The 14,257-nt window shown below is 50.2% G+C and overlaps 1 protein-coding gene across 6 annotated transcripts in view; it reads left to right on the top strand.

Annotated features, from left to right (window-relative positions):
- Positions 1-14,257, top strand: part of TTC7B (tetratricopeptide repeat domain 7B) — a 263,594-nt gene that overhangs the window by 211,828 nt on the left and 37,509 nt on the right. The window contains exons 18-19 of one of the 6 annotated variants that reach the window (XM_043472771.1): positions 3,431-3,592; positions 6,155-6,205. The exons of 3 other annotated variants lie outside the window; for them this stretch is intronic. In XM_043472771.1, the coding sequence (XP_043328706.1) occupies positions 3,431-3,592; positions 6,155-6,205 (213 nt within the window). The remainder of the gene's footprint in view (positions 1-3,430; positions 3,593-6,154; positions 6,206-14,257) is intronic. 2 more of the 6 variants (XM_043472773.1, XM_043472774.1) reach the window with 2 other exon arrangements.

Raw genomic sequence — 14,257 nt, 5'->3', positions numbered from 1 at the left:
GTTCGCATCTGTGTTTCTGCAGTTGCCTAAGTACAGGGGGGTAGAGATATCTCTGTCATCTCCAGAAGTGCAGACAGGTAGTTTTGAATAGGAATACCGACATCTCGGGGCCGTTTGGAGGACTCAGTGGACCCACGGAGTATTAAGACGTGCCCAGCTGTGAGCCTCAGAGGCAGTCCCAGAGTGTCGTTGGGAGCGGGTTCTGCAGCCTCCCCGCCACCTGCACGGGGCTCTGTGTCAGACTTCATCCACCTCCGGGCACCCCCAGCCTCCTGGGGGTTGCCCTCACGAGAGGAGCCTCCCGGCCCCGGGTCCTGACCCGGCCCCTCCAAAGAGCCAGAGCTCAGCCGAGGCCTCCGCGGAGAGTCAGCCCAGAGAGTCTCTCCCCGGGGACGGGAGCCGGGCGTGGTCCTCGCCCGAGCTGTTCTCGCAGCTGCCCGCCTTGCCCAGCTAGGCCCCCTTCCCAGACCTCAAGTCAGCTCAGGAAGCCTGACCACAGGGCCCTGGGGCTCCGCGGTCAGGAGAGCGCTGGGAGCAGCAGGAATTTAAGTCCGTGCCCTTTACCAGCCGCTGCTCCCAGTGCAGGCTAGGAAGGCCGCAGGGAGACTCATCCCTGGAGTGCCTGGGCCCCGGGATGAGGGCCAGTCACTGGAGGGCTTAGGTGTGAACCAGGCCGACCCTGAGCTGGGCTCTGCTCACGGTCCAATCCCAGTGGAGGGATGTGCGTGACCCCTCGCTGCAGAGAAGGGAAGGTCAGGCTCTTAGGCTCCGCGAGGCGAGGCTCGGACCTCCAGGGAGAGAAGACAGGGAGGTGATTCTCGCCAGCTCCTAGCAGCTGCCGCCCGGGGCCTCCTCCCCACCCAGGACCCTGCGAGGAGCCTGGTACTGAAGTCAGACCCCCTGTCCTTCCAGCTGCTCAGGGTCTTCATTTGCCCAGAGGTCCCCAAAATTTCATATACATCACGATACAAACAGGCAGGAGAAAATGAGTGAGGCCCCTGGGGTTCGTTCTCCCCATTGCCCCAGGAACATTCCCCGCTCGGGCCCTCAGGAGGCTCCTCCTCAGAGGAAACCTCAGGTGCCATAGCATCCAGGCGAGGTGTGGCTCGTGCCCAGCGGGCGTGGCTGGCTTTGTCCGCCGTGGGCACCGCTGTCCCTGAATCCCAAGCCAGGTGGGCTCCGCACTGCCCGGGCACAGGCTCCCAGGTGCTGGCCAGCGGCCGTGTCATTGTGTTGTGGTTTGCTACACGAGCCCCTCCAAGACCCTTCTCACCCGCCCTGCCCGGGAGCCCCACATCGCTGGTTTTACCACCACCAGCACTTACCCAGGAGGCTAGGGAGCCGGAAAAATGGAAGGCCACATTAGCAGACCTTGTCAGTGGCAGACTGGTCATAAATGATGGCAGAACATTCTGAGATGATCCTTTAAATCCAAGAGACTTAAAAAACCTTAAATTAGACAGACTCTACTATAAATGGAAAAGGTGCCTCCGTCTTGATGAATAAAGGGCAGTTTGGTACAGCTGGGCCCGTGGGCAGTTCCAGGAGGGCAGCGGTGCCTACTGGTGCCTCTGTGTGGACCCCTGTCTCCAGAACGACCCACAGATTTAGCCTAAGCTCTAATTCAGAAGGTTCGGTAGAGATGCTCTGCTTCCTCCCTGCCCTCCTCCCTCACTTTTCCTAAAGACAACCATTTTTATTAGCTTTTGGCGTTCCCTTCCATGCAAATAAGCTTAGATCTTATTTCCCCCGTCCCTTGACTTGAAAATAGCAGACTGTGTCTGGACTGTTTGGCCCCCGTGGGGGTCCCTTCACGCGTCCCCCGCTCCCCCTGCCTCCGTCAGCGGAGAGTGGGGCTTTTTTACAGCCCCACAGTCAGTGGCTTTTCTAAGTGCCCCAAAGGACCCAAGCCTCTACCAGGGGCACAGTGGGTGAAGACGCGTGCCCGGCTCAGAGGCAACCTCCCGCGGTCACGACACCGCCCACCCCGTGACAGCGGTGCAGGAGAGCCCTTTTCAAAGCCACAGGCCCCGTTTTGTTTTCCAGAGCTAAAATTTATTTCCCTTTTATTTTTTTAAATTTTCTATTGTGGAAAAACTTCAAATATGCCCACATAGAGATACTAATGCCATGAGTCCGCATGTACCTACCACCAGCCTCCAACAATTCCTATTCTTTTTTCCTTTATCTCTGCTCTCCAACACTTAGTTTTTGTAAGGTATTTTGAGGCAGATCTCAGATATCATATTTTGCCTGTTAAAATTTCAATATATGTGTCAAACAGATAAGAGTTCTTTAAAAATCTAGCCAAGGTACCCTCATTATACATCTGGGTCATGAGGAGGTACAGGCTCAGTTCCCACCCCTGCAATTGTCCAGATGCGGATCTGAACCGTAACAGGAGGGGAGCCCAAATCCAGAAGCCTCAGACTGGCCGGGTCCACTGTGGCCAGAGAGTGGACGTTGGTTTTCTTAAACGGGTGTGGCAGAGTGAAACAGAACCGTGAAGAATCTGCTTTCCCTTCTAACATCCCCTCTCAGCCCCCTCCGCTCCCCACCCCCGCCTCTGTCGTCCAGTAGGTCCTAGCCATCAAAAGAGACTCAATGGAATGACAGTCTTTTAACTCTGAAGCTATGAGTCATTGTCTTTTCTTTGGAATAAGTTAGTTCCTTAAATAGAGGATGAAAAGAAAATTTTTTTTCTTCCTTTTGCCTTCAAAACAGGATGTGGAGTAAGGGGATTTATTTATTTAATCATTGGTGGATATTGCCAGACACCTATCCAAAGTAAAATGATTCTTTCACCTTGAAAGTTTGCCCCATTTTGTCCGGGAAAGTTTTTAATTGTCATGGTGGTGGTTCTTCCTCCTGTGGTGTGTCTCTCCAGCTGAAGACTGGAGGCCACCGCACCCAACCGTGGCCCAGTCTAGCGAGCTTACACTCCATTGCCGAGAAGCTGGGAGCTGGCCCATGGTTGCCCCTCAATAGCTGCACCTAGCAAAACCTTAGTTTTCAAGTAAATTTTATATAAGTGCTTCTCATAAAAAACAAATCAGGAAAAGTCAAGTTCTAATCCTTTCCAATTGAAAAGCAAATAGTTTCTTTCCCTCTAGAATGTTGCGGATATTATAGGTTAAAGACGTATTATTTTCAATGGATCATACTGCTGAATCTGTGCCCAGGTAAATCTGAGTTATTTTTATTCCATGGTGTTGTTGCAGAACAAATAATAACCAGTGGAAAAACAGCCAATTTGTTTTCTTCGAAAAGCACTTGTATTCTATTGTCAAGTAGAGGAATGATTGTGTATTACATGACCTCATTTTCTTTGCAGCTTATGTGAGTATATTAAAAGCTAGTTTATTTTTTTTCTTTGTGTTTCTAAAGTTTTTTTGCCTTTATCCTTTTTTTTCTCTTTCACTTTTTTTAGTGTCAGATTCCTCCTCCTCCTCCTCTCTTTCAAGAACCGAGTCTCCTCTCCACCTGTTTGTGTCTTCTCATCTCCACTCTCACCCCAAACCCGATACCTTTGTGTGGCCCCCAGCTGCACGCTCAGTCAGTGACCCGGGCCCCCGCCAGGAAGCCTCTCTGTGTAAACGTGGTTTATGTTTCTTTTTGTTCCTTTCTTGTTAGACCTGCTTCATTTGCCTGATGTTTTATTTTCTGATAATCTTCCTAACTGATAAGCTGGCTAGCAAACTCCATCAAATTCAACTGACAGAAAATCTTGCTAGTTTGAAAACCCAGACGCTGCCTGCGGCAGAAGACGATGTTGCCGAGTTCTGCCCTCCCCTCCGAAAAGCAGAGGAAACCTGTTCTGAGCAGAATCAACAGAAGCTTTTCTAGAACACTGCTTCTGGCTCTTGGGCACTCCTGTGATTTCCTGGAGTTGATATCAATGCATAAAGATCCTATTTTCTTAAAAAAGACAAACTAGAACATTCCTAATTATTTCCAGTTTTCAATTTAGAAATGAATTCAACAAGTATGTCATAATCAAGGTCGTATTCTAGAGATGTCGGTCATCTGCCTTTTAAATATGTGGTTCTCAGAGCTTATGGTGTGCTACAGTCACCCAGAGAGCTTTGAAAACTGCAGATTCCATGGGTCCGACCCCCAGAGTTTACGATTCAGGAGGCCTGAGCTGGGGCTCAAGAATATGCATTTATGAAATACCTCCTCATGATTCCACTGCCAGGGGGTTGTGTCCTGCATTTTGGAAAACAAGGCTATAAATTGTTTTCCATTTGCAGGGAAAGAAAATGCAGGGCTTGTGTCATGAATCTAGGCAGGGAAATTGAACAGTGTTTTAATCTAACCTTGCTTTTAAATAATAGGGACATTTGAAAGTCTGTTTTGGGTCCTGTCAATTAAAAAAAAAGATCCCTGTATTAAAATGAGACACTGGTTGATAAAGTCCGTAAATGGCACCTAAATGTGGGTCTCACCAGGAGATCCACCCTTGTTCTTCCACTCATTTATTTAATGCTCACTTTACCCGCAACACGACCAGAAAATTTAATCTCTATATCCATGATTTATAAGGGCTCATCTTTGGTCCAAACACTCAGTTATATACTGAACAAAAGCTCAGCATATAAAGAACTACTCTCACTAATGTGCTCATATTTCTGATGGTGACCTGCTGTGTTAGACTCACTCATGCGTGCACACACACACACACACACAGAAAGGAGACTATCATCTAAAATAAATCATTTAAACCAAGAAACACTCTGACCTTACTTATCTGCATAGTAATTGTTCTGAACTCAGCCTCAATGGCAATCCCATTTTTACGAAATGGAAGATGAAGATAATGTTTATAAACTGCTTACGTAGTTTTTAATCTGCTTCTTAAAATAGACATTTTCCCTTAATACAATGACTAGGAGCAGTTGCCAACTTTGGTTTTTTTTCTGTTTTGGTTTTTCCAGAAAAGTTGTTTTTTACATTGACTTTTGCCCAGCTTGAGGGTGGGGTTCTTAAAATGGAATCTTACTGTTCCAGATATCCCCAGGTGGCTCAGTTGTAAAGAATTCACCTGCCAATGCAAGAGATGCAGGTTTGATCCTGGGTGGTGAAGATCCCCTGGAGGAGGAAATGGCAACCTGTTCCAGTGTTCTTGCCAGGAAAATCCCATGGACAGAGGAGCCTAGCAGGCTACAGTCCCCGGGGTCCCAAAGAGTCAGCCACGACTTAGCAACTGAACGATAGCAAGAAAAACTGTTCTAGAATGACATTAGATATTCCCACTACCCCTTCCCTTCTCGTTTGCACAACAAACCCACCTACCTCCACACCTGCCAGTATTTACCTCGTCGTATCCCAAGAAGCCCTGTGTCCCTTTAAACCTCTGAGGACTGAGGTACAGCCTCTTCCGGTGGGACCCCTGATATCAGATGAATTAGCAGACGGGAAGGGCAGCGCGCACCCCCTGGGCTTTCTGCTGAACATATCAGGAACCAAAAGCGCTCAGTGGTTTGTCTCCACAAAGCTCGGAGTCACCTTCTGTCCTCAGGGAGCCCCTCGCTGGTCACCAGGTGTTCTAAGACGGAAGCACCAAGGATCTTGCCTCCCAGCCACAAACACAGCATTCAGCTAGAGAAGGGAAAACATGCCACATGTGCCTAGTAAAGGTAGAATTTCTTGATTAAAATTATAATAAATTTGAATGCCAGCTCTTTCCCCTAGAACAGATAGCCTAGACCTAAAGCTTCGTGAATCGCAGCCCCCCGCCCCAATCCTTTGGCTTCACAGGATCGAACACTAGCCCAACCCTACCACTGTTGGAATCATGAAGAGGCTTAATGTGTGGAAATATCTGAAAATTGCTGTTTGATTATTTTTCCCTTCCCCTTGGAATTTCCTGCCCTGGAAACAAAACAGTCCATGAACTGGTCAGCTTTCACGTGCTGAGTGAACATTTAAACACGGAGGGGAATGCCCAGTTGGCCTTCCTTTGCTTTAAAAAAAAAAAAAAATCATTGTTAGTGGAAAAACATATGTCACCCTTGAACTGAAATCTGATTCCAGAGAACCAGACTTACAGTTGGAAGGTTATGGGAACTCCATTTGCTTTTTTAGCCTTAATTTTGATTTTTCAAATGTTTGTTTCTTGGTTTTAATTTTTGGTTTGATTTGTTGTTCCAAGGCAACTCTCCAGAAGTGTACTTTCATGGTTTTCCCTCCCTTTTTTCAGTTAGTAAGTAGTTTACCGATCTATTAACTTTTCCGAGGGTCTCCAGAGTCACGCTACCCTCCACCGTGCAGTGTGTTGTGGCTGTTGATTCCTGGGAATGTTCAGATGGCCTGGACCCTAAGCTGCCACCCGCTTGCTCACTTCTCGTGGGGCCCATCTCTCGCGAGATTCTAACGCTTCCTCCTGCAGCTTGGGTTTAAATATGGAGGAGGCAGCACTTGGAAGGACTACAGAAGGAGGCACTGCAGGAAAAATGCCCACATGAAGGCGTGCTGTGGGTTGGTCAGCAGCCCCATAGCGACTGATCAAAAGTGTGAGACATCTAGGCTTCCCAGTGAGGGTCATCTGTAGATTTGGGGTGGAGGGAACTCATTGAATCTCAAAATCCTTTCTGGTTCAACCCCTATTGCTACATAGAAAAAGCGATTCCCTTTCAGTGGGGTAAAATGAGGCTTGACATGTTTATACAGAGGTCTTAACCCTTTTGATAAAAACAGCCTGAAGCCTCAGGAAGGCCAGGGGAACCTGGGCTCAGCAGGCAGTTCTGCAGAGGAACCCATGCAACTCGTTTAACCTTCCTGGCCTTCGATTCCTCACCTGTGAGGATCTAAGTTTGCTTATTATGTTCACACACCTGGGCTTTCCAGGTGGCACCAGTGGTAAAGAACCCGCCTGCCAATGCAGGAGACGCATGAGACACCAATTCGATTGCTGGGTCAGGAGGATTCCCTGGAGAAGGAAATGGCAGACCACTCCAGTATTCCTGCCCGGATAGAGGAGCCTGGCGGGCTACGGTCCGTGAGGTCACATAGAGTTGGACACAACTGAAGCGACTTTAGCACGCTGTTCACACTCGCCTTTGTGGTTTACCAGGAGCTGATCCTGATTTTAAGCCTCTACCAGCCCCTGTGGCTCCCAGAGGGCAGTGACCGGCCAGGCGGGGAGAGCTGCCTGGAATGTAGCCGCCAGGCCACCCCCCTCACCCCTGAGCTGTGGGCGCCCACCCCCGCGGTCGTCATTCTGGAGGGAGACCTGGGTTGATGTTCTGTTCTCCTAAGAATGTGCCAGCTGATGTTGCTGGCTTCATTTTATATCACCAATTCTGGTGAAACTGCTGATCTCTTTAGGAACCCAGAGAAGAGAATAATATTAAGGAAAAACACACACCGCTCAAATGAAGCAAGGTGAGAGAGAAAGCCGAGGTGGTGAGCGTTTTTATTATTGACCTTGTGTTTTCCGACATTTAAAAACGTCGGTCAGGATCAGGAAGTGACCAGCCGGTGAGGTGGTGAACTTCACCTTCTGCCTCTGCCTAACAGGAAAAAGTCACTTTTTAATCTGTATATGAAAAGGTCACTCTAGTGATGGCCCCACTGCTTTTGAGGGGTGGCAGTTTTAAAAACAGCCTTCATGATGGAAGTGTGAACGTTTTCTTGCTCTTTTTATTAAAATTAATTCTCTTAAATAGTTCGGGCTTCCCTGGGGGCTCCGATGGTAAAGAATCTACTTGCAACGTGGTGGGTCTCAGGTTCCATCCCTGGGTGGGAAAGATCCCCTGGAGGAGGGCACGTCCACCCACCGCAGTGTTGCTGCCTGGAGCGTCCCACGGACAGAGGCTGCAGTCCGCGGGGTCACAGAGGGTCGGACACGACTGAGCGAGAAACACTGGCCACTTCGGCACGTCCACTTAGGTAGTTCTAGGGTGTCTTTCTCTAAGCGAGGTGAGTGGCAGTTCAGGAGGGGGACACGTCAGTACTGCGGCCCTCGGGCTGACGCTGGGGCTGCGTGTCTGGTAGTGAGCCCTCGGCCCAAAGCCGGGGGCCTTCTCCGCGGGCCGCGTCCGGAGGAGCCGCTCTGCCCAGGGGCGGGCGCTTCGCTGCAGAGTGGCGGGCTCAGGACTGTGCAGCCGGGGGGTCGGGCAGGTGGGGAGCCTCCCCGTGTAGTCCTCCCGAAGGTACTGCCTCCCGCCCGCAGCCGGCTCTCGGGCTCCCTCCGACGGCCGGCCCCCCGCATGCCTGCTGAGCGCCCCGCCAACACCCCCGTAGCATGCTGGCCGCTGTGCATGCCCCCTGCCTCCGGGGTACTTCCCGACACTTTCCCTGGAAAGGACCCCCCTCCCCTTTCAGGAGGAAAGCTCGTCCCATCAGGTCTGAACTGTGCTTGATACTCTGTGAAAGTCACTGGGAGTCGTGACCTCGTCTTGGGACTGGGGGGTTGGCTTGTGCAGATGTACGTGGCTATCTTAGTCTCCTTTTCACGCAGGGAAGAAGGAAAGTAGCTACGAGAATAGCCCCCAAAGGTACTGATCAGCAGAGCCCACAAGCAGGGGGCCTCACGGAGGGCAGAAGGCGGATGGAACCCGCAATGGCCCCTAGGGCCGCACTGCCGGGGTGCACCCCAGCCCCCCACTTGAGGGGGGCAGCCCTCCAGGGGCCATAATACGGAAGGGAGACCCTTGACAGCCCCATGTGAGGAGCCCACCCCCCAAAGCAGAGGCAGGACCACCTCCAGCGGAGATGGGGATTGTCCTAACCCGGGGTTGAGGGGTGGGCGAGGAGGGAAAACGGTCCCTGTTTTTTAAAGGATTCAGAGAAGAGCGGGGGCCAGGTGCCTCCTCCCTTTCCTCGCTGGCTGCTCGGGCCCGGGCCGCTGAGGCTCCCGGAGCGCAGGGACCCGGCGTGAGGAGGTCGCTGGACCACCTCTCATCAGGTCCGAAGCCTCGTCTTGAAAAACAGGCATCCTGTTAAAGAGGGAAGGTTTGGAGCACAGCTGTCTGGCGGAGTGCTCACGCATTCAGATCACCGTTCCGTGCGCGGGGCCTTTGAGAAATGACGCGGCTTTTTTCTTCTATTTCATTGTTGGGGGGAGGGACACAGCTTCGAAGAACCGGAGGCTGAGTGAACTCTGCCGACAGGTAGCACCGAGTCATTTCAGGACCGAGGGAAAACAAATGCAGAGAGCTCTGGGCAACTCGTGCACACCCGGGCTCTTCTCGGAGCAGCGCCGGGGGGCCGGGTGCCTGCGAGGCTGCCCGGGCGGAGGGGACGTGGGCGACGAGCGGAGAGGCAGGACTCGGTGCAGCCCCGCGCCGCGTTCACGCGCAGGGGCTTCCGAGCTGACCCTCCAGGGGGGAGCAGAGGGCAGCCCGAACCCAGCGCGGACACTGAGGCGTGGGTCCGCTCTAGCTCTTTGGTAGAGGGGTGGTTGTTCTTTTTCGCGTGTCAGTAGCGCAGTTGTCGGCTGTTCCTGGGTTGTGATGCTCACCAAGTCAGCAGGGCTGTATCTGAGACCTGTTCCTCCTTTACACGCTGTGAGGATGGGAGGGGAGAGGGAAGGTGGGCCTCGTCCAAACCACAGCAGCTTACCTAAGGCCACCAGAAGAGTCGAGAGGGCCGCCGGAGTACAAAAACACGCCAGGCAGTCGGTGACCCTGCTTGTGAAAACGGAGGTGACGGAACACAACCCGGCCGTGAAGTTTACTGTGCCTCTTGCGTAACAGCTTACGGGCTCTGAGGTTCCTCTGCCTGATGAGCCTCAAGTACTGAAATTGGGTCCGCGTCGGAGGTCGGTGTGAAACTGACCGCAGGTGTAGTGAGCTGTGGAGAGGATTTGGGAAAGCTGTCAGCTGCAGAGGCAGTGTGAGCTGGCTGGACCCGGTGTCCTGCTTCTGGCAGGGTTTCTCTAGGGGCGTCAGATGATAGGAATGGGGGGTAGGAATCCTCCAGGGGTGCGGAGCTGGGATTCCACTTCCTGAGGTCAGGGGCCCGGCGTCTGTATCAGCAGCCCCCTTCCACACCCCACCCAGATGGTGGTCCTAAGCGAGGACTGATAAAGACCATGGAGGTGGGGATCAGAACAGTTCTTCAAGCGGCGCTTTGCCGATGTATCAAATGTCCAAAGCAGCATTTTCTCCTGGGCATCTAGGTGGGAGGAAACTCAGCTCTCCTCAGCTCCAGGACATCGTGTACCCTTTGGACACAGAACCTAGGCCAGGTTTCAGGGCCCACGCGCCCCTGCCCACGTCACTGTCGGTTCAGTTGGTTTCGCGGTGGCTTTTCAGAGCCCCGGCGCCCTGTGACTGAGGGACTTGGTGGCTGCTCGGCCCTGAGGCTTCTGACAGGGATAAGCACTTCTCAAATTAATGTGATAAATAGGAGATGCTCAGTGGCCAGACACGTCCCCTGGATCACCTGTCAAACCTGATTATCTGGAAGCTTATTCCTCCAGAGTCTCGGATTTCAAATTAGAAATATGCCTTCTGTTGCTCCCTCTAATTCCTTTCTCAAGCCTCAGTTTGTCCACTTCCCTTGGAGGGATAATCCTCTTAACCCCCATGCACGCTGTAAGAATACATTTGCTTTCATAAGAAAGAAAGGGTTGCTTTAAAACTAGGTTGGTCAGGACTAGCGTTTCTAGATGCTTGCCTACATAAATCAAAAATCTATCTTGGCACTTACCTTTTCAGTCCTATGCAACGGGAAGATGCAGGTTGTTTTGATTATTTTTTGTAATCAGATTTATCCATTCTAATTCATAGTGATGCTTATCCCTTTCTTCCTCCAAAATTCTAACCCAGTGGAAGAGTTTGATATATTGCACTATTGCCAGGAAGAATGAAAGTGAAATTTCAAGTCACTCAGTCGTGTCCAAATCTTTGAGACCCCATGGACTATAGAGTCCATGGACTTCTCCAGGCTAGAATACTGGAGTGGGTTGCCGTTCCCTTCTCCAGGGGATCCTCCCAACCCCGGAATTGAACCCAGGTCTTCCACATTGCCGGCGGATTCTTTACCCGCTGAGCCACAAGGGAAGCCCTGTAGACATTAGCTATGAAGTATTTTTATCATTACTGTAAATCACCTGCTCCTGTTAATAAATGTTGAATGCTCAGATATCTACCCCTCGCTCAGAGCCTGAAGGGTGCCTGCCCCGTGAGGTGTGTGTGAAAAGGGATCATCCGGGAAGGAGACAGTTGTTTCTGACGGACCTCCGTCGCCCTCCCCGTGTAAGGGGTTGGTTACGCTGGCGCTGGGAAACCCCTGGTACAGTGTGGATTCAGGTGTGCACTTTGGCAGCCTTAGTGCCAGCGGCTGGGAGGAGCCCTTTGAGACGGGAAGGTCCTGGCACTGGGCCTTTAGGGAAGGAGGGTAGGGCACCCAGCCATGGTTCCTTCAAAAGGAGCCACCATCTTCCAGATTTCATACAGTGACAAGTCTGTTGGCAGTGCTCATTCACCCAGCATTCATTCGTTCGTCCCACGAGCATTTACCAAGCACATTTCAGGGGCCTGGCATTGTTAGCCCCTAAAATACCTAGTGGGCTTCCCTGGTGGTTCAGCTGGTGAAGAATCCTGCCATGCGGGAGACCTGGGTCCGATCCCCAGGTTGGGAAGATCCCCTGGAGAAGGGAATGGCTACCCACTCCAGTATTCTGGCCTGGAGAATTCCATGGACTGAACAATCCATGGGGTCACAGAGTCAGACACGACTGAGCGACTTTCACTTTCAAAATACCTAAATGGAGGACATGACTCCTGTCTTCCAGAACCACTCAGTCTCACAAGAGAGACAGTTGCGTTAACTTTAACGTCAAACAGTGTGGTCTGTACCGGGATCACCGTGACCACAGGAGGATATGTGGCACTGAGGTCCTGAGGTCTAACGTTTGACCCAAGAATGGTGGGGAGGAGGAACCAAAGGCTCACGGCAGTCTTCCTGGAGGAGGTGGTATCCGAGATGGATTTAGAGGCGAGATTTGCAGTTAGACTAGTGTCTGAGTCACCTGCTGGCTGTATGCATTTGGGTAACTTACTCACTAAATCTTAATTTTGTCATCTAAACAATGCAGGTAACAGTGTTACCTGCCTCAGAGAATTGTTTAAAGAGTAAATGAAGCAATATACATAAAATGCAAACCAGAGTGCCTGGAACAGGCCATGTCCACTAAAACTGATAATCACCACTCCTGGCATCATCATTTGCCAGACCTTCTTCACAGTGAAACATTATTATGTGAAGAATTAATGAATTTAGTTGTGTATGTGAGTGAATGAAGTCGCTCAGTTGTGTCCGACTGTTTGCAACCCCATGGACTGTAGCCTGCCAGGCTCCATCCATGGGATTCTCCAGGCAAGAATACTGGAGTCAGTTGCCATTTCCTTCTCCAGAGGATCTTCCTGACTCAGGGGTCAAACCTGAGTCATGCAGGCAGACACTTCACCGTCTGAGCCACCAGGGAAGCCCCAGCTGGGTATAGATATCGCAGAGAGAAGGAACTTTGACATTATTTCTGAGTAGTTCATTTGTGAATCAAACAGATCATCTGAAAAGCAAAATTAGCCCCTTGTCTAAAAGTCACAAATCCTTGTAGCCAAGGAGTATGAGAATCTAGTAGGAAATGTGTATAATTTTTATAGAGTGGTGGTGTATTATTTTTCTTTTTTAAAAATGAAACACTTCAAGTATTTCTCAGTTTTGATTTCATTTTTTATTTCAGTATCAATAGATATAACCCATGTAAGCAAGATCTCTTGAGGGGTCTTGCAATAACTTTGCGGAGGGACTTCCCTAGTGGTCCAGTGGCTAAGACTCCATGCTCCCAGTACAGAGGCCCAGGTTTGATCCCTGGTCAGGGAACTAGATCCCATATGCCGAAGCTAAGACCTGGTGCAGCCAAATTAATTAATTAATTTTTAAAAATGACTTTGCAGAGTCCAAAGGGATTCTGAGATAAGAGGACTCTGAGAACCCCCATCCTAAAAAACAAGAGCTTCCTGGTTCCCTTTCCCCAGATCGCTGGGCTGCAGGGAGGCAGGACCGCTCAAGCTGGCTGAGCTGTGTAGACAACACCCGCAGACGTTTCTTGACCTACCGTCATCTAATAACACCCTCTTCCGTCTCTCCAGGTCGGGGCCTCAGTCTTAGCTGTATGTTGGCGTTATCTGAGCTATTAACGAATAGATGGCTGGCTCCACCCCTGGCATCAGTGATGCTGTAGCTATGGCATCATGATTGTTTTTTTAAACCTTAAGTGATTCTAATGTGAAGCCAAGGTTGAGAACCCCTGTTGGAGGTAGTCAGTGAGAAGGTAAGCCAGCTTGGGAACAGTGTCAGGATGTAGCAACAATAGTTTCATTGATTTAACTAATCATTGCTATTAAAAATCTCAGAGAAGCTACATCCATCCTTGTTATCAAAGTTAAAATACTGATTTTCCATAAAGAGATTGAAAACAGAACAAGACCCCCCAAATCAACAGCAGTTTCATCATCTTGCTGCTTAGGTTTTTTTTAAGTATTCTGACACACTTTGTCTCCGCACGGTCAGTTCTCAGCTGAACTCCATCAGCTCTCCTGCGTCACCTTTGAACTTGGCTTCGTGGTTCTCCTCACACGGCAGCACTGACTCTGGAGGCCTCCCTGGTCCTTCTCCAGAACCACCCTCTTACGTGTCCCGCAGGTGCTGTCTGTGTGGGGATTGTCCACAGAAGCTGGATTCTCAGGCTGGTGCCCAGCCCCCTCCCGCGTTTCACTTCCACCAAACCCCTCCCACCAAAGATTTGAGCATATTGAGAAAAATCCACATTTTCTTCATGTTGGGACCATCAAAACACAATATGGATGGCCCGTTTATCACTGCAAATACTCTTAAAAGTGAATAGATTATGGTACATTTGAAAGCCCCAGCAGAAATTATTTTTATGCTCACAGAGTGGACCCAACTCAGTTTATTTTAGTCAGCATGTATCTGTCTATATTATCACCATTTACAACCTCATGATAAGTTGATAGTTATCACTGACAGGGTTGGAATGTTTATCTCCGTATTACACTTGAGGATGAGTTATAAATTAAGAATGTTGCCAGTGAATATAAATATCAGCAGTTTTCAATCTGAAGTAACTGAGACTCCTGTTCCTGGTTCTGAAATCATTTCTCCAAGAGGGGATGTGGGAAAGAGGTGGGGAGAGATCCCCGTTTCAGAAGGTGGCCTCTGTCTGGTAGGAGCTCCCCAGGTCAGCGTGGAGGAACGTGTTGTTTGACTCATTTGACATCTG

The sequence above is a fragment of the Cervus canadensis genome, chromosome 6 (genome assembly GCF_019320065.1).
Source record: "Cervus canadensis isolate Bull #8, Minnesota chromosome 6, ASM1932006v1, whole genome shotgun sequence".
In the NCBI taxonomy this organism is placed as follows: Eukaryota; Metazoa; Chordata; class Mammalia; order Artiodactyla; family Cervidae; genus Cervus; species Cervus canadensis.
Note: the sequence above shows the minus strand (reverse complement) of the source record. Positions and strands in the feature narration are given on the sequence as shown.